At 42.0% G+C, this 20,734-nt stretch overlaps 1 protein-coding gene across 7 annotated transcripts in view; it reads left to right on the forward strand.

Annotated features, from left to right (window-relative positions):
- Positions 1-20,734, forward strand: part of TFDP2 (transcription factor Dp-2) — a 61,703-nt gene that overhangs the window by 13,534 nt on the left and 27,435 nt on the right. For 4 of the 7 annotated variants that reach the window (XM_085069534.1, XM_085069531.1, XM_085069532.1 and 1 more), the window contains exons 3-7: positions 3,810-3,876; positions 14,588-14,691; positions 16,785-16,906; positions 19,378-19,425; positions 20,539-20,701. In XM_085069534.1, the coding sequence (XP_084925660.1) occupies positions 3,810-3,876; positions 14,588-14,691; positions 16,785-16,906; positions 19,378-19,425; positions 20,539-20,701 (504 nt within the window). Of the gene's footprint in view, positions 1-3,809; positions 3,877-5,992; positions 6,197-14,587; positions 14,692-14,748; positions 14,881-16,784; positions 16,907-19,377; positions 19,426-20,538; positions 20,702-20,734 lie in introns of those variants that run through there. The other 3 variants (XM_085069537.1, XM_085069535.1, XM_085069536.1) reach the window with 3 other exon arrangements.

Below are 20,734 nucleotides of genomic sequence, written 5' to 3' on the forward strand. Positions count from 1 at the left end.
TTGCTTGGTGCTTAGTTCAGAGCTCCATTAGGGCTTTGGGTTTTGAAAATCTCCAAGGACATGACATTCAGTCTGGGCAACCTACTCTTGTATTGAATATAGAAATATGTTTCTATGATTTTTATGCTATGGTTACTTTATATAAGAAATATTTTATTGGTATGCATGCTTTGAAATTTTGCATATCAAACTCGTGGAAACCTAGTCAGGAACCTAATATTTATGGGTTTATTTTTTAAAAAATCAGCTACTGTGGTGCAGATGAATGTAGAACTCAGTTTCCATGTTTACCTCTTCATGTGGTGCTCATATGCTTTCTGTCCTTATTGGTAGCACTTCTTTGGGTTTTCCCAACCTTGGTTACTCAGAATTGCACACTCAGGACAATAGTGTCAGCCCTGGAATTTCCTGATGCTGTTAGAAGGCCATAATGCTTCTGAATTTGTAGAGTACAGGGTTTGACTTCTATGTATGTCTGGAGGTTTCTGCAGCTCAAAACCTCTTTCAAATGTAAGGTTAGTGTTTGTTACAATGTCGGAAGTGGTTTAGTGGTCTGCAGAGTGAGTTGAGGGAGAGAGCTTCTCTGTGAGAGTATTGCCATTTTTTTCTTTTATGTGGAAGCATCAAGGAAAGGAAACTTTAAGTACTGGAATCTGGGCATCTTCCTGGAAACTCTTGAAGGGCACATCTTCTGTCAAGCATGTGCACACAGGGAAGCTGCCACCTCTGTGTTCTGAAATCACTGCCCCTCAGCTGGGCATGTCTGTGCTCCTGCTGCATCACAGCCAAGGGCAGTGAGCTGTGGCTGAAATGGCTTTTCATCTTGCAAGAAACTGTGTTGAACAACCTTCTCTCCAAGACAGCTTGTGCTTCAAGCCCCTGCCAGAATGTTTCCATAGATTGAATGTGTATGCAAGATGAATAATGTTCCCCATTGTTGTTTTTCCTTCCTAGATTTTGGAGTGTGTGGTGCGAAAATTGTCCAGGCTGGGCTCACTGCTCATTTTCTTTAAATGCAGGATACTTTCTAGTATGTGCTTGTGGAATATTTTTTAGGGGAAGTTTGACCTTCTTTAGAAAACCAATCCAACCAAAGAAGCTATGAGTAATAAAATGTTGAATAAAAGTTACAGATTCTCTTGGAGATGAGATGTTTATGTGCTTACTGTATACATTGTACCCAGATGTAATTCAAAGCACCCTGTCCAATTGGGTTGTTTAATTTTTTGCTTATGTGGTAAAATGTGGTTTTTGTAGCGAATGAAGACAGGACACACTTGCCTTGGAAGAGTTCCTGCTTGGAAGCAGGAATCAACTTGGTGAACAAAAGGCCTTTTACTTATTCTATAAGACTTCTCTTGTCTGCCACATCTTTTCTTGCCTGTTTTGTATCTCCTTTCCCATTGTCCTTCAGGTAAGAAGATACCAAAACAGTATTAATAAATGGAGAAAAAAATGACCAAATACTCATGGTAAACTTAGTTTAGTTTACTCAAACAAATTTTTAGTTTTAGTACTCAAAAAAATGAATAATATGACCTAAGCAAACTTTTTTTGAATAAGACTGTTAGTTTTGATTGTTTGTGAAGTTGTCAGTTCTTCTCAGAGGGTGGCTGTCTTGCCATAGATAAGGGCAGTTAAATGGCTGCAATAATTCTCCTTTCCCATGTAAGCATGGAAGAAAGTTTAACTGCTGGTCTTGGTCATGGAGACTTGCCCAGCCAAGCAGTAGAGAAGGCTGGCAAGAGAGCTGCTCATGGCAGTTGGCCCCATCCAAGACTCTGGTTGTGACTCTTTCTTTTTTTCTTTCCCCTCACCCTGTTCAGAGGCTTAGTCACCTAGTAGGAAAGGCAAACAAACCTCAAAGTTATTTATTAGTATGCAAAGACCTGCCAAGTCCTTTCTTCATCTTCCTTTGTGGCTGGATTCCTCATGCTGCAGATGGACAGAAGCAGCTCCTGACATATCCAGTAATCCAGACACTATGGGCCAGTGTTATAAAGCAGAAATATCACATGAGCAGTACAAAAAGTAGCAAATGATACCAGTTAAGCATTGGGTTGTTTGCTGGTTTCACTTAGGAGTTGTTACAGTACAAGATTCCCAAAAGCAGAGGGTGGTCTGTCTCAGATAACAACATGGCCTGGGACCTCTGGAGCACTGAGATGGAATCCTATAAAGGTCTTGTTGTGCTGAAGTATCGTAGTGTTGCCTCGTACACTGCTTCTTCTGAGAGCTTAGTTATCATTCTTCTGCAAGGGCAACACATTCCTTTAGATCTGCCACATTTCTCACTTGAGTTCTCATGAAAGTCAAGTTTGTTTTCAAGCTCTTCTAAACTTGGATACAAAGATTATAAAATTGAGAAAAGTGCTGCTCTTTATAAATGTGCTGCTAGGACCATTGTAATGAAAACAGTGTATTTCTGTGCAACCTGAAATTCTGTAATTTTGTGTCATTTGGATCACTGAAGTACAACATACACACAAAAAAACCCCTTGAGTCCTTTGTTGTATTTCCTCCTAAATCTTCCAGAGAATTAAATATAAAAGTTGGAATTTTCATTCTGATGCTGCACATGTACGTCATCTTCAGTGTTTAATTAAAACACTGATCTGAATCAATAGAGAAATGTACAGGTGTAAATCTAGAGTTGAACATTCAATTGTGAACAAATTTCACAATTGTCTTTGAAGATGTTCATTGTAATTCTTATCCCTTCTCTTGGAATGAGTTGAGGCCTGTAATCTAACATGATATTTATCCCTGTGGACCCCTGTTCTTTCTCTGAATTTAAAATTTCTCCCATATGAGGTGTTCTACTTGCTGCAGAGGCAGGTGGGGTCCTGGGGAGAAGCTAATGCTGGGGAGAAGCTAATGCTGTTGTTTGTGTGAAGGCAGCAGTGGTGTGATCCAGCAGTGCTCCCTCTTCCCCTTGGCTGGGCTCTGCAATGGCCTTTCAGGGCCTTACACTGTGCAACTACCAACCTTGCCAACCTCTGGGTTAAATATCTCCTCAAGAATACATTTGCAGTGTAAGGAGCCATGGTGGCCTCTTACTACACGAGCTTTCCTTGTGCCCAAGGACCCGGGGGCAAAAATCCTAGAATGCTGCTGTTTTCCATATGGATCTGCTACCAAATCGTGATAGGAGGTGTTCAACGTTTGTTTTCATGTCTTCCTCCCTTTGCCCTGCTCAGGCCCTCCCCAGCCCTGCTGCATCGCTGCTGCACCGCTGCCATCTGCTGGGAGACAGCCCAGGAGTGGGCAGGGAAAATGGGACACCTCCCTATCCCAACAGCCTCGGCCCCAGCATCTGCGAGTGTAGGAGAGTCTAGCTGGGTGTGCCAGGAAAGGCAGGAAAGATCAAGTCCCATACTGACAATGCTTGAGGTAAACTGAGGAACTGTGCTGAGCATCTCCAAGGACTTGTTTATAGAAGCACATAACTGAGCTCATTTGGGCAGTGTTTTACAATCAGAGAAGTGCAGCAACAGTTGATTTTTTACACATCTCCTGATGGGGAAAAAATCTTAACAGAAATATTTTCAAGAGTCTGTCACAATGCGATGTGTAGATATTCCCCTACAAAAATTACTTGCTGAATACAAATTATCTCACAAAATTCATATATATACACAGTAAATGTCCTGGATCCCTTGCCTTGGGTCTCATGTTCTTGTTAGACTCTGCTGTCCATAGGAATATGATGTTCCATAATGCAGAAAGTTGCTTTCATAATATTGTTGGTTGCATATTAAAAAACACAGGTTTATCATATTTTAAGACTTCAAAAATGTTTTGTTCAGGTTGGTGTTACTTCCACAAATGGAGACTTGAAAGGATTTATAGATCAGAACCAGAGCCCAACAAAAGGTAAGAGAATTCTATTCAATACATATGTTAAGACTTATTTCACTGCATATGGTTGATTCACGTTTGGGATACTCAGAATTTAAATTTTCAAAATATATTTCATACATCCCCACTGGTAGTTGTTTTATTACTGGAATATAAATGTCAGTAGTAAAAATGGGAAGATCTTCAGATTTTCAGAGGGGAAAAGAAGGTGTAGTAAAAATAATAAGAAGATAAAATAAGCCCTTTTCTTCCTTGATGGTGAATAATATGCTGAATTTCCTGATTTCTACCCCACCCTAAAGTTCCCTGACTGTTGTAGTCAAAATGACAGAGAAGGTTAAGCATGATGTCATACTTTTAAATGTTCTGCACAATTTACAATAATAATATATTTTGTACTATCCTGTTTTATCTTAGCACTTCCAGATTAATCCCTTTTGACTCAAAAACAGTTTATGATCAGTCATAACAGATACAGTATTCCAGTAAAATAAAACCCTTATCTATATTAGAAAACTCAAGGATTTGCAATTCGGGAAGCATTTCAATCAACCTTTCTAAGTAAATACTGGTTTGCTAGTATCCACTGCAATAAACCAATTCATGTAGGAGCAGGAAGGATGATTTTTGGCTCATGGCATCAAAACTAAGAGACTGAAAAAATGATACAGTCTAAACAGAAAATGACTGGAGCTACAGTACCTTCCTAGTTTTCTAAACTTTGCAGAACATGACAGACTGGTTGTAGGCCTGCCTTTGAGAATTATTTATTGCATATTGATGTGATAATTGCCCTTTGTGTGTCATTGTTTTGTGATTATTATGTTGTGATGCTAGGGAAAAAGAGTAAGTGCAGCGTTTTCAAATAATTTCTGAAACAAGCAATTGATTTGTCCAGAAAATAATTGAATAACTCTATAAAGCATAGGTCATTACTGTTAGGAATATCCCAGTGACCTGTACCCCACTCTTTATCAGATTTTGTTTGTGGGATGATGGATGCATTATTACCTCAATTTTTTTTATATTTTCTAAAGTTTTATGATCTAATGTTTTTTCTAACCTTGAGGTATAATTAAAAATTATTTTATATATATATATCTACTGAGATATAACATCTTGTTCACAATGGCTTACTCTTCTTAGAGATTCAAATATTCCATAAAAGCTGGGTGTCTTTATTTGAAAGACAGGTGTCTGCCAAGGAGGGTGGGTACCTCCCTTGGAATGGAAAATATGACCCCCCCTCTTCCGTCTGAATTATTATAACTTTGGAATTAAGGCGCTTTCAGGCAAAGATATGGGAAAAGGAATAACAGTTCTGTACCAATACGCGTAACAAGGCAAACAAGCAGCAACAACGGCAGCAGCACCAAACAAACCAGGAACCGCTAACAGGCTGCCCTGCTCTGCCCTGCTCTGCCCTGCTCTGCCCTGCTCTGCCCTGCTCTGCCCTGCTCCTCTCCGCTCTGCCCTGCTCCTCTCCGCTCTTCCCTGCTCCTCTCCGCCCTACCCTGCCCTTCTCTGCCCTGCTCCGCTCCGCTCTGCCCTGCTCTGCCCTGCTCTGCCCTGCTCTGCCCTGCTCTGCTCTGCCCTGCTCTGCTCTGCTCTGCCCTGCTCCTCTCCGCTCTGCCCTGCTCCTCTCCGCTCTGCCCTGCTCCTCTCCGCCCTGCTCTGCTCCTTTCCGCCCTGCTCTGCTCTGCTCCGCCCTACCCTGCCCTTCTCTGCCCTGCTCTGCCCTGCTCCTCTCCGCCCTGATCTACCCTGCTCTGCTCCGCCCTGATCTACCCTGCTCTGCTCCGCCCTGCTCTGCCCTGCTCTGCTCCGCTCTGCCCTGCTCTGCCCTACCCTGCTCTGCTCCGCTCTGCCCTGCTCTGCCCTACCCTGCTCTGCTCCGCTCTGCTCCGCTCTGCCCTGCTCTGCTCTGCTCTGCCCTGCTCTGCCCTGCTCTGTCCTGCTCCTCTCCGCCCTGATCTACCCTGCTCTGCTCCGCCCTGCTCTGCCCTACCCTGCTCTGCTCTGCTCCGCCAGGCGCCTCTCCTTGGTGCAGTTCCGCTCACAGCCGGCAGGGGCGCTGTGGGCTCCCGGCCGGGCCGGGCAGGGCGATGATTCCCCGCGCCTGCAGGGGGCGCTGTGGCACGAGCTCAGCCGCGTCTCCCTCACGCGGTAATGGCGGGCGCAGCCGGCGCGGGAGATGCAAAAGTGGCTTCCTCCACAAACCCACAGGGCACAGTCGGTCCCGGTGCCCCTCCGGGTAGCAGAAGGAGCTGCAGCGGGAACCTCGGGCCGCAGCTGGAAAGGCAGGGCTGGATCTCCCAGGGATAGCCAGCAAAAGGTAGCAGAGACTCCGCAGCTGCAGCGGGAGCCGCGGGAGTGGGGTGGACACAGGGTGCTGGGTTAGAGCGTAGTGAACAAGCCCAAAGCAGCAGCAGAAAACAGCAGGACTGGGCAGTGGCAGCCAGGCTTGTCCATAGCAGCTGCCACACGCAGCCGGGCAGATGTGCCCACCAGGAAGGGGAAGGGGAAAGGGTCTTGAGTGTTCCCCTGAGGCACTCGAGTCAATGGGGAGGGTCCTTTTCTGGTGAGGTCAGCTGGTATTAAGGTCCCAGTTCAACAGCTGCTCTTACAAGCAAAGGCTCACCCACAGTAAGGAAGATGGGAGAAAATTCCCTGAGACAAAGAAAAGCATAAGGAGCAATCTTAAACTTCCAGCACTGGGAAAACTTGTATAGATACAGCCAGTATCCAAACTGTGTCTTACTTTCCATCTAAAGTATCCTTCACTTATTTCTTTTGGCATGTTCACTGTTGAACTCTAGAAATTAAGGAGGTGGGAAGAAACTCCAAACAGGCACTCAGATCCACTATCTCTTAATAGGGCTTTGTGAACTTCCTAATGAAAGCAGGGGGGTTTTTTTATCCCTTATTTAAGTTAAATCATTTGCTGTAGTAAAAATAAAGGCAATTTATTGCTACGTATCTGGGCCTATTTATAATGTGCCTTCATAGTATTCTTAGACTGAGGGATGACAGATTTATGATATGTTCAAGAAGAAAGGAGAGAGACCATTTGCTCTAATGAGGACCTTCTTGAAAGCATCAGATTACAAGTGTTAAAATTTTTTGCTCAGAAGAGTTAATTTTTTTTGCTTTCTAGAAAGGTAATTGTGGTGTTTGTTTATTTGTTATTTGCCTCTGGCACAAACAGCATTGCATTAATGGAACACTTTGAGTTCCAGTGCTGAACCTTGAGCACATAGAAAATTCCTTGCAAAATGTCATCCTTTTTACTAATGAACCCTGATATTTTATTATTCTGTGAAATCTGTTGTGAAATTCTGGGTTTATTTGGTTTAATTTTGAAAAATGCTGGACTGCTCTAGGTAAGCCCACTGCCCCATCACTTTGCCTGGTAACAACAGCCTGTATCTTTGAGGATGGTGTTTCAAAGTGCAGGAGGATGTCTTGAGACATCAAGTCAGCTGTTGCTGTTTCTGTACTCACACAGAGACTGCAGTCTCCTTCCACAGTTTTGCCACCACAAGATAATCATTATGTTGGGGAAACTTCCTTTCTTTCACTAAAAATACCTAATCAAAATAGCTGATCACTTGACTCTTGCACTCCAAAATGGCTTTCTCTGCTTTTCTTCCATTCACAGACTTCATTTGCAAAATCTGTTTTCTCTGCAAGTTTTTCCCCAAACCATCTGAGGGAATTATTCTCTTGCTGCTGCTGCAGTGTTTGTTTGATCAGGCTCCATTTATCTTTCCCACCATTACCTTTAGAGTCCTTTTCCTTTAGTGTCCATGTGCAGCCTCTGGGGGTTTCCCTGGTTTATTTTACTACAGGAGAAGTTAATGCTTACAGACTGCTTAGGTATTGCAATCTCATCTGTAAATTTTACAGTACTGCTGTGGCACTTCTGCTGATTTTTAAATCTGAATTAATGGTTCTAAATAGGTTGACAGGTGTTTGGTTTATTTGGGTGTTCAGTTTTCTTATTAGTGCTTGTTTCCTGTGTGTTAGTGAGTATTGTCATCTTTTTAGATTACTTTAAGTATTTATGTTTTTATTCCTTGTGTAGATGATGTCTAGGGGGGAAAAAAAGCATTTCTAGTACCCAGTATGTCTAAATGCAATGCAAATTGGCTAAGGAATTTGATGTTTTAAATGTGGTGATTGCAGAATCAAAGCATATACATCTGAATTTGTAATCCTCATAAGAAGACTTGCTGCCTAATTCTGAAAGGAACCAGATTTTTTTTCCTATGTGTGCCTAGAAGAAATTTCACAGTGCTCAGCAGAGCATTAACTCAAATGTTGTTTGCTTTCTTCAGTTCAACAGACAATTCACTTCCCTGTATTTGTTGCCTTTAACTCATAGGTAACAGGCTCTTTTGGCTAAAAAAAGAGCTTGTTTCTTCTACTTGAAATGAATATTCATTGGCTCTGAGGAAATGCCACATGCAGATGGCTTTCGACTGTGGCCAGGGGTACTCACCTAACATCAGGGACTGCTTGTGCAAGGACCACCACTGGGTTAAATATTTTAGTCATCTATGCAGCACAGTCAGGATATCTCCTTTCTGAAAGTCCTTTTAACTTAGTCTTTGACATAGTAGATTCTTATTGTTACAGTCAAAATTGTTCAGCTGTGGTAGGCTGGGTTGGCCATGCTTCTTTTCCTTACCTGAAATTACTGTTAATTAAAATTATTCCTGTAGGAGACCCATGTTTTAGTTCTCTCAGACAGAAAAAAACCCCACTCTGGATCTCATTGTTTAGTAAATGAATATTCTTGGGTTGCTGAATAGAAAAGAGATGCTTCCTCTCAAGTTTTGGAGAACAGAGATCGCCATTTGTAGCCTTGGGGATAGATAGATATGTATGTGTCAGGTATTCTCCTAGTTTTCCATCATAGGTTGTGCCTGTTGGGAGAAACTGCTGGGACAATCCATGCTAACAAGACTGATGTGCTCCTGTGTGTCAACAGCACTTTGGTGCCCAGTAAGGTTAATTGACAGGAGCTAAGGAACTCCATCATTCAGGCAAAATCCTGGTTTAAGTGGCAAAATGTCTGTGGAGTTGGCCCATTCCGTTAAAATGATTCGGTACAATACTTCAAGTTAGTCCTTAAGCAGGTGTAATTAGGTTTATGAATGATTTGGGTAGTGGCAGCTGTGCTGCGGGTTTGGGGTAATTGTTGCAAGCTGTGATGAATTAAAGCAGCTGTGCTGTAGAGTTCGTGTTAGAAAGTTGCACGTGTAACTGGGAGAATTTAAAATTTAATCTCTTTGGGAGACATTCCCAGTCCCTAAGTTACACACTGGAAGTTTTGTAGTCCTGGTCATATCTATTACAAAAATGGAAGATCAAGCATTTTGGGAGAGGCTGCCCTAGCATGCTTGGGACTGGGCACATCTTCTGCTGCCGGGGCCATAGGCACAGGACTCTTATCTTAAAATGTGTAATGGAGACTCACATAATGTTTTTGAGGAGTCCCACTGTCCTTAGTTAATACTTTTTTTGTTACTTTATTCCCAGTTCCTATGAGTTTACTGTTGTTCTCTGTTTATTGCTGCGGAGGGAAAAGGGAGTCCAGCCATAGAGCACCAATCTTGCAATAGGCTCCGTGAGGGGGGAACCATTAATCATATCATGATTGCAGAGAGCTTGCTTTGGGTGGGAATCTTCACTTTTAATACAACTTCACAATGAACTTTGTGTCAATCCATCTTTTTATTACACAGTGCCTATTTTTTTACCAAGTCCTGGCAGGGCTGGTGTTTTAAAAACTTTGTGCATAGGGCTGCTGTAATAGCACTACTTCATTGTATGCTTGAAAAGATCTGCTAAATGACCAAGACATCAGAAGCAGTTATCCATAAGCCTGTATTTGGTACTTTCAGATTCATACAGCTGTTAACTCCTGTAGATTTGTCTCAAATTGAACAGTAAAAGACTGAAACTGTACTGGTCAGTGTAAGCCTGAAGTACACTGAAAAACTGTCTGCCCCATTTTATTTTTTTTTCTACAGCTCTCTTTGACTTAACCCATTTCTAGATTCGTATATGCTTCTACAGGCTGTGGAATTTTTAAAGTTAGGTTTGTAGCCCAGTAATTTTGTGCAGTGAACAAATGAAGAAATGTACCAAGAAAATACATGTGTGCTAATAACATGATAATAATTCAATTTTTCTGTATGCTTTTATAATACTGATCTTGGACACCAGTAAATGTCTTAGTGTAATAGAGGACCCTGGGCATACATCATATATTTTACTGCAAAATACCCTAATGGACTGCTGATATCTCACAGCTCTGAACTGGAGTTTTTGCCATCACCATCAAGCCATAGGCTTTATTATTAAAAATGGCTGTTCATTGAGGCATTTTAAAAAAGTGGACATTTGTTTAGAGCTCTGAATATGAAATCCAAATTACCAACACTTCCCTGGTGTTTTGTTTGAAAATTGAAAGGCTTTTTTTGTTGATGTATGCATTGTGTGTAACCCCAGCTGGTTGGGCTGCGCTCCCCATCAGCCATGGTCTCCTTCAAACTGGCTGTGACAGATTCTATAGATTCTTCAGTTGACATTGTTTCTGATTATCTTTGTAACTAAGCTGCAGACCTAACAGATTTAGTTATACTGAAGAAAAAAATCACTAAAATATCTTTAGCTTTGTCTTTGTATAGGACTGCATGTTGTTTATGTGACATTAGGCTATTTCGGGTGGCACATAATGGTTTAAAGTGAGTCTTGTGATCTGGTTAGTGTGTGCATGTGAGCATACATGTATATAAACATGAATAACTTTATCTGTGACTGCTTGAAGCTGAAGATTATTTAAATTGAATTTTTTTTGCACATGCAAGTAAAATTATTGCACAAATGCCAGGAAGAATAGTAGTTATGTAGCAATGATGGGTTTTTTAAACATGAAATAATAGCAACGCTAGTTTCTTTCCCTGAGAATCAACAATAGTGGTGACTGAAGGTTAAAAAAAATAATTTATGTAGAAGCAAAGTGCTTTTGTTCTGAGAGAAACATATGTCCACTGGCAGATTTTTATTTTGAATTTGTTTCAGTGCCAAGGAGGCTCAGTTTGGGATGGCTTTATGTGTATTGCAGTTAAAGCCTCTTGATGAGAGTTTTAAGTGAGTTTCTTTCCCATGTGCTTGGTTTTCCATAGGTAAATGGGAATAATGACACTGACCTCCTTTGTGCCTTGAAAGTACTGCTGAGAAACATTATATAAGAATTGAGTATTATTATACAAATCATTCAAGTTTCATCCATCTGTGCTGACCTTTTCCATCCATGCAGTGAGATTACCGTGACTCGGAGGCTGATGGGTCTCATTGTGTTCAGCTTATCACTGTACACACTGCTGTTGTGCCCTGGGACATAAATCAGTGTAATCTTTTTTGTCCCCAAATGATGGGTGTTATTAAGGCTTGGCATTTATTTAGAATTCGGTTGTGTTTAAAGCGTTTACAGTCGCTTTGTGATAGTATATATAGTTACTTCAGTGATATTTCTGTTTTCAGTTGAATACAGAAATCTGTTGAATGTTTTGTGACATCTACTTCCTCCTTAATATAATAATGTAATAGTATAATGATATAATAATATTTGGAGCAGTTGAGATTACATGAGTATCTGGACCATGATGCTATTTTGAAAAAAAAGGTAGGTAGGAACATTTTATTTGTAATTAATCAAACTTTCTGTTTACTATTTTTCAACTGCTGACAAACACATAGAACAATGTCCTACAGTGAAAAATTTAGTTGTTCTTTCTTTCTGTCCACTGTGTCCACACATTCACGTATTTATATTTGCCAAGGAAGAAAATTAAAAGAATGAGGGCAGGGAAACATTTCTTTCAAAACTTGGTCAACTCTTGAGATTGTTTTGACAGTGCTGCTGCCAAATGAAGGATTTGTGTAGGGATTAGAAGATGAAAATCTTTTTTATTGACAGTAAGTCTCGCCAAAAAGACATTTAAACAGACACCATATGTAAGCAACTGTCTTTCTAAAATCAAGATCAAGTCATTTGAATGACCCTTATATTTACTGAAGTTGCCCCAATGGTGCCCGTGTACCTTTATCCAGGGAGCCTTGTAATTGAAGGCACAGTGCAGCAGTAGCTGCTACTTAGTGGTTTTTCCAGGGCTGCTACAGTAAATCTGCAGGGTTTGTGTGGCTCTGGCCATGGGTCTGCATGTGTGTGTGAGGGAAGTACAGCCATAGGAGTGTTCAAAGCTATTGCAGGTGCAGCTGGATCACATGAGAACATGGATACCACTCTGTGTGGCACATGCTGAGAAAGAAACAAGCCGTGCCCAGTGATAGATGTCGTAGGTGGCTGTGTGCATTGGCTGTGCTGTTGAACTCATTGTCCAGTGCTGTGAGTCCCACATGTCCACTCTGGCACTGGGAAATGTGACAGCCGAGTGCCTCTTGCAGGCTGGGAAGTGTAGCTGGAGACAACTTTGTGGTGTAGCCCTGTGGTAAAAGAGCTGGGAACCAAAACCAACATTTCACAATTTTACTGCACTTGGCCATGTCAGCACCAGAGAGAGTAATTTATTCCTTTTCCCTGGTAAGAAAAGAGACAAGGAGAAATAGGATGAGAGCTGTTCTTGGAGATAATGGGGTCAAAAGTTTCAGCTGCAGCAGAAAAGAGGAAAATTCCTACAGGAGTACTGGGAAGTGACACGACATTGATGGCACAGCCTACAGTGAGGGGAGAGACTGGGTTTTGATGGAATATGCTGGCACAACTTGGGAAATCCTAGGCAAAATCCTCTAGCAAAAGTAAAACTGACAAGTGAGAGAACTATTTTAAGCTCAAAATGGGAACAGAGTGTATGTAAATAATGAATTACTGTCTTGTGCTCTCTGGCACTATCTCACAAAAGATGTTTCACAATAGAACAAGTATTTTTTGGGGGGGTGGGCTTGCAAGTGTGGGAGGTTTATATTTATTTTTCTACATAAGTTACCTGACTGAATAATTTACTGATTTTATTGAGTAGAGAAGCAAGGCTTTGGAAGATGTTTTCATCTGTACATCTTTCAGATGTACAGATCTGCCTTATGGAAAATTAGGTAGTAGTATTACTCCAGATGCCAAAGCAATTTACACAGAACATTACAACATCCTAGTCTCAATTTGTTTCTATTTCTCATGTATCTGTTGAACGTTTCTTACAAAGGTGAGACTTTGCACATACCTACATCTTTTCTACTTTTATGCTCCAACTACAGAAGATAAGATCCTTTTTCTCTCAGTTGTGTTCCTTCTGCTTCCTGTTGCAGAGAAGTTACTTTGTTGAATTTAAGATTTCTCAGTCACCACATGGAAAACATAGGTATACTAAAATAAAATGTAAAAAAGAGACCATGGTTCAGGATCAAACAAGAAAAGAAAATTGGGCAGTGGAGGTCAACAGGTGATGTGAGAAAAGACAGGGGAGCAGGGATGTGTAACACCACTGAGTCAGCTTGGGCTGTGTGGGCTAAGCTGAGTGTTGGCTGGCTGCTGTAGGAGGGCTGCTGTCTGTGCTGCTCTGAAGGGACCTGTCACCTCAGATGCCTTCAGCTACTGACTGTAGTGCCAGAGACCATTAGTAGCTCTCCAGGAACCAATCCTTGTCCTCATGACGCCGGCGAGACCCAGGCTGACTCTGGATTACCAGGCAGTGGCAGCTCTTCTTTACATTTGGTTCTGCCTCTACCCCCCCCATCCCTCCCCATGCTGGATCAGGTTATGTGTAGGAATGGAGCCTGTGTTTAACTGATCAGTTCCCAGCTCTCCTGCTTTGAAGCTGTCACAGGGAAAGGAGCTGCTGCCACCACGGTATCCATGGATAAACCAATGTGCTCAGGGTTTTGAGAGGCTTGTGCACAAGAGTTTGAACACTCAGGGAGCAGAGGTGGTGCTGCAACAGTTTTGATTTAAACATTAGGTCCAAATAATCGAGATCCAAGAGGCAATTTGGGATAGAGGAGGAGCAGCAGTATTTTTGGGCTCTCAACACAGAGCTGCACTTCTCTGTGTGAAGGCAGGATGACTTAGATCCATAAGCAGTTTGGGATCACAAAGGTGCTAAACGTCTAGGGACAAGAACACACTGGGTACGATAGCATGGGTGGCTTTATTGTGCCATCCAGCTGCCTGCTCTGTGATTTTAGGTGAGTTGTAAAGGCATCACTTACTCCGTCTGTACAGTGGCAGGCTGTGGTGGGCTTACATCAGCGATGTCTGTGGACCGCTCCAGGATAGTCAGGTGAGGAATGGTTATGGATGCTTATGAAGGTTTATGGATGCATATTTTGTACATGTGGTTATGCTTATAAATAGGATTTGTATGTTGGCTTCTTTTAGAAGTATTCTCATTAATTTTCACTGCTAATGCCGAGGAGTGTCAGGTTGTGTGCTCTTTGTCTTAAGCCAGAATAAATTATTTCTGGAAATAAAATACATGTAATTTTAAAGGTGAAATAGTGAATGTGTAGTTTTGTGAGGTGTCCTTGTGACATCTTCTGGGAGGTCTGGAGGTTGTTCCATGAGGGTGTGTTTGCAGTGGATGAGACAACAAAGCTAACCTGATTCCAAAGTGTTAAAGTCGTGTGAGAATTTGCCAAAGTGTTTTTCACAGGTTACTAAGGAAGTAATTTGAAACTCTGTTTTTACTGCTCTTTTTAGGTAATATTTCAGTAATCACATTGCCAGTTTCCAGCACCAACTCTCCGACTAAGATTTTGCCAAAAACCTTGGGACCAATCAATGTGAATGTTGGACCCCAAATGGTAAGTTTTGCAACCCCAGTAATGCCAGCTTGTGTAACTGGCTATGGCTTCATGGCAGTGTAAGATAGGAACATGAGAGGAACTTGCTGCTTCCTGCCTCAGCCACAAATTGCCCCTGGATGGAAGGGTGGTGATTTGGGGACACAGCAGGTCTGGCATGCGAGAACTGCCACTCCCAGCAACCCACTGGTATGTGCCTTTATGGAGTACCTATCTTCCTGGCTTTGAGTGGAAACTGAAACAGCTTTACCAGCTGACATTTTAACTGTTACTGAAAAGGCTATTAAGAAAAAAAATCTCATTATTGGTACTCTTTGAATGTTTTGAGGTGTGTTCTCACCAGTAGATCTCTAGCATTGTCAGAGTGTCTTGGATGTATTGGTAGAAATTTAACTTGTTAAAACGGCTCGTCTTAAAACTCTTTTTTCCTGTCAATGATAACTGTGATTTTATATTGATGTTCCAGGGATTTTGGATCGTTTTGAGAAAAAAAAATAGGTTTTCTGGTGGCCAGAAAGCTAAATAGGTGATACTGTGAACAGTTTCTATTAACCTGATACCTCCTTGCCAAGCGCTTAGCCTGAGTACAGAAACCATTTGGTGTGTTTTATAAAATATGTGTTGGAGTTTTTTCACGTGCGCAGTTGCTGCTGTTCTTTGGGGGGTCTGTCCCAGCTGGGCAGAGGGGCACACACATCACAGCCCCCCCATGACACCCCCTGCTCACAGAGCTCTCCCCCCAGCACTGGCAAGGGGCTGCCTGCCAGGAACAGCTCAGTGCGTCAGTGCTGATGCGCGTCTCGCTCCAGCCTGTGCCCTGTGGCACCACACTGGAACAGTTCTGCCACTGAGGATGTGTCCTGGGAGTGCAGTAAATAGCCCACAACAGCAAGAGCAGTCACTTAATGCAGTTCCTACTCTTATGATTGACTTGTCAAGCCCTGCTTTTGGTTTAAGTGAGCCCTACTTGCAGTTTAGGTTCTGCAGTAGGTAGAAATTGCAAAAGCTACTGTGGGATGTAAGACACAAAATTTTTATTCTTTTTTTGTGTGTTATTGTTTATTCTTTTATTCTGCTGCTTTGCAATGATAGATCTGTATTCAGAAAAGATTCATATTAAATAGCCATTAATGTAGGCCTTCTAAGACAGACAGCATAGAGCTGTATTATGCCAGGCTGTTTAAAAGCTCGTGCGCTGTCAATAGTGGCAATGTCAGTGCTCCCTCAGCGTCTACCTGTGTCAGCAACACCCTGCTTTATTTATTTATTTATTTAGGCTTTATTTAACCAGTGTGGGTTCCAGCCCTCGTGGCTGCTCCGGGCCCTTCAAAGCAGCACGCAGGCTCCAGGGTCCCGTGGGACGGGACCGTGCCGCGGTGGATCCGTGGCTGTTCGGTGCGCTTGTCCGGGCTCGGTCGGGGCGGGTGTAGGAGCGGCCGGGTGCCGCTAGGTGGCGGCGCGGGCCGGGCTGGCCGCGTGTCACTCACCCCCGGGGCCGACTGTCACCTACCGGCCACATCCGCGCTCATTTCACCAAGCTGCCAAAATGAATCGGCCCTTGACACGTTTCTGCCTCCAGGCCAGAGCGGCAGTCAGTTGACAAAAGTGACACCTTTCCCGTGCCTGCCTGCGGTGTGTAAAGCCAGGCGCCTTTGCTTCTCCATTATCAGCCAGGAAATACATAACCTGTACCTGCCCTGCCCTTTGGTTTCTCTGAAATTCTCTTTTCACTTGGTTCTGTCAAGCTGTACATTTGCAAACAATAAGTGAGATAAATTCATGTCTTTAAGACAAAAACGACATGTATGTAGTCACGATGTGGTTCCTACCAGGAGGGATGTGAGGTAATGCTCAATGAGCTGAGGAAATGGGGAATTCTTCGCATACCATTTTTGTACCTGTTTAAACAATATTGATGGATACCAAACAAATGCTGTATATTTATCAGTAGCTTGTATATATATGTATGTATATATATAAACAGACTTGCTGTACATGTATATATGTACATATATAAGCTTAGTATGAATTTTGGGCTGTAGTAACCTCTGTTTTCTTAAGAGAGCTGTGGTTTTTATTGCTAAATTTTACAGATCATAAGCACACCACAAAGACTGACCAGTTCAGGGAGTGTTCTGATTGGGAGTCCATATAACCCACCTCCAACAATGGTCACACAGACACACATAACAGAAGCTTCTGGCTGGGTCCCAGGGTAAGATTTTGCCTTATTTAAAGATGTCTGAGGATCTGTTCTGCATTTTTCCATTATTTACACTGTTGAATCTTGACTTACAGTTTCTAGTTCTTGCACAACTGAAAGGAGTATGGCGTGTGCTTTTCAAACTGGGAAGCACTTCTGATGTCTGGAGAAGGTGAATGCAAATTATAAGCACCAGTCACATCACTGGCTGCTTTAGTTGTGGTTTCTGGCAGTGTCTGTTTGTTTGTGAAAATGGAGAGCCACAGCAACTCCTGTTAAAAGAAGCCTTTATTTTTTCCATAACTTTCCATGTAGCACTGCTATTGAGCACAGCAGCAGGTGCCTACAGGGGGAGATACTGTCAAAAACACTTCCACAGGCATTTAAGAATAAACTCTAATGGAAAACTTTGAATATAATCAATGTGGCATTTTTATTACTATTCTACATTAGCAACAAGTTTCATGGGGTTCTGAGGTGCTCCAGCCAAACATGACATTCTTTCTCTCTTCTAATTAAATCTGGTCTTTGCAGTGTTTCTCAGCATTTTGTTTTAATACCAGTACTGCTGAGCTTAGCTGTCTCAAAACAGAGATGCAGTGCTTTGCCTCTGGAAAAGTAATTTATTTCTGCATCTGGATTAATTTTTCTAATCAGTGATGAACATCACTATTACCTTTTCAACACTAGAGAAACACCTCTCTTTCCCAGAGGTGGGAAACAGAGCATCTAGGAAAGAGCAGAAATGAAAGTGCAATGTCTGTATGTTGACTTTCCCCATTTTGCTTTGTAAACAAGGACTGTCACAGGTTGTACTTCCCAATCATTGTATTCCCCCACAAAAAGCTGATAAACTTCAGGGCCAGCCAAGCAGTTTTTAAGCTTAATTTTTTTTTTTGCTGAGTATGTGTGGATTTCCTGAAATACCTTTTGAATGCATTTACTTCTGATTTTATTTGAAAAAGTTGTCAAAGATTTGTTTCTGCTAATGTTGTGAAACGTGGAGACCAGATAGACGTTCTTTCAGTACACAGAAGAGGACAAACTCTACTGTCTGCTCATAGCTTGCTAAACCAAAGAATCCAAGCCTCTTGCTTTCCTAAGCTTCATCCAAACCCAGTGATGAGGATTACCAGAGCAGCCCTGTTGCAGGGTATCAACCACCACCACCAGCAGAAGCACCAACCTTCTATTTATATACTGTCTGAGTAGAGACACATGTCTTCCAGTGAGCCTTAGCTCTTGCTTCACCCATTAAAAGGATTGAGATAACTCCAGACACACCAGTCAGTAGTGATCTGTGCAGCAGTCCATTCAATAGGTCATACTTTCATCTGCGGAACAGAGCTGAGGGAAAGGTCTGTTGTATTGCAGAATTGAGGTGGTGAGTCCTTGCTGAAGACAGGAGACTGCTTGCTTTACCCAGTGTTTACTGCACAGATTCCAAATTATTTCCAAAATCAAATGGGAGGAGCACGTTTGTTCCCAGGGCTCGGCATGGGCTGTGGCAGCCTGATGTACAGAGCAGGGCACAGTTCTCTGCTCCCTGCTATTCCAGGCAGCCCCCAGCGCCAGCTCTCAGCCCCCAGTTAAGCACCATGGACAGAAATCCCACTGCTGCTGCCGAGGGAGAGGCCTGCTTGTGCTTCTGGATCACACAAACAAAATGTGCTGGCTTTCAAGCACAGGTGTTCAAACCCATCATTTTTCTTCAGCTTCCTTCACAGCAATGTTGGGTCTTTAGCTGTGTAAGTCTGTGCTGGGAGCCCTGCTTTGGAAAGCGCAGGGAAACAATGTTCCCTAGCTCAGCCCAGCTCTTGGGCAGTGTGCCTTGGGTCAGCTGCAGCAAGAAAAGGCTGGAAAAGCAGCTCATGGAGCCTGCATGCTGTGGGGAATAAACAGGATGATAAGGAATGGCCAGTGAATACAGACTGCTGCTCCTGTGCAAAATTCATGGCAGCTGCTTCCTCAGAGTCTCTTTCTTCAGCTCTGTATGCATCAGCTCTAACAGGAACATGTTTAGTGTTTTACCTTGGGATTTTGTTTAAAGATTTCAGAACGTTAACTGGCTTGAAAATATAGGATATATCTTATGCACTATTTAAAGAAATTTTTCTTCTACATGGAGGAATTTTAAGTAGGAATTTTCAAAGGAGCTCAGCTTCTCATTTTTGATGGACTTTGGTCATCTATTTCGCACAGCACTTCCTGTAGTTCCAGGTGAAGTGGCTCCCTGAATTCATCTGGGCAAAGCATGGTAAAATTTGGAATAGAATTTGTCTGGCAGTGAGCTCTGACAGCTTCCTCCACAAAGTCCTAACTACCTACCCTCAAATTTTGTCAAGCTCTGTGTGTTGTATTTTTCCCTTTCAGTAAACATGTAAGAGCAAACACTAGAACCACCCAGGCCCCATATACAGTGATTTTAGTGGTCTACAGATAAAATGTTATTTTCAACTTAAGTTTGAATTGTCTTGTCTTAGGGAGCGAAAACGGACTCAAGAAATTATAGAGTCAGATTTTTCAGAAAGGTGAGTGTTACTGAACGTATATTTTATGTATAGAGTCATACCTGGTTTACTTCAGATCTGCCCTGCAAAAAAACAGGTGTCCAGTTGCCACTTTCAGCAGTTTTCACTCCTTCACATGAAAGCTGTGTTGGGGTTTTTTTTTCTAGTCTTCTGGTGTTCCTCTTTTTTTTGTTTCTTTTCTTTGTGTTCTGTTTTCTTAAATACATTCACAATTTTGAAAACCATTCTTGTTTTTTTAATAGTTTCTTTAGCTTTTTGCTGCTGACAGGGAGCCTTTTTCTATAAAATAACAACTCTCCCTGAAACACATTATCAAATGAAACCATGAGAATAATTAAAAAAAAACCGGTAAAAAACAAACCCCAAACCACCACAGGTGAAGTTTTTAAAGGCTTCTATTGAATTACAGATCCAGATCTAGTTTGTGTGGTAAAACCGACTGCTCCTGGTTTTTTCTATTACTGTTAACTAAGCTCTTGCTTTTCTGGAGGAAGGTGAGTGGAAAATAACCCTGACAGTTTGCCAGTTCTCAGTTTGGCACCTTAAAACCCAATGAATATGTACTTGTTCCCCGCAAAAGAGATTCTTGTACCTATTCTATGATGGGGATAGATGTATTTATATGTATATATATGTATATATTCTGTTATGTATATATATGTACATATTCTATGATGAACACACCTTAGTTCCCCTAATGGCCAAGTTTAGTATCTCCTGCTGTATTTTAAATAGGGATGTCTGAGCCTTTCTATTTTAGGCACACACAGGAGAGATCCCCATAAATCTGGCTTCCAGGCACATAACACCCTGTGAGATTTTCCTCTTTTTTTCAGTTGTTCTTTTGTGAGACTACCTGGAGATAAATTACAAATCCATTTTAAGCATCTTTCCAGCAGCATGTGCTCAAATGCTGTCAATGTAGAAATAGTCAAGGAATGGCAAGGGGCTCTAGTGCACTTTTTTGCCAACTTGTAAGAAATAAGAAACTGATGCAAAAAAGTTTTATTTTTCATTTAGATAGTCCAGACTCCTGTTGCAAAAGGTAGACCTTCTGCTGTGTAACCATGTAGCTTATTAACATTCAATGTATTAATACTTTTCTCTTTCCAGTAAGAGGAGCAAAAAAGGAGATAAAAATGGGAAGGGTCTGAGGCATTTTTCAATGAAAGTTTGTGAAAAAGTTCAACGTAAAGGAACAACTTCATACAACGAAGTCGCTGATGAGCTCGTATCAGAATTCACAAATTCTAACAGCCACCTAGCAACAGATTCAGTAAGCAAATATGTGTTGAAATTTGTTATACCA

The sequence above is a fragment of the Lichenostomus cassidix genome, chromosome 9 (genome assembly GCF_008360975.1).
Source record: "Lichenostomus cassidix isolate B80296 chromosome 9, HeHo_3.0, whole genome shotgun sequence".
Classification (NCBI taxonomy): Eukaryota; Metazoa; Chordata; class Aves; order Passeriformes; family Meliphagidae; genus Lichenostomus; species Lichenostomus cassidix.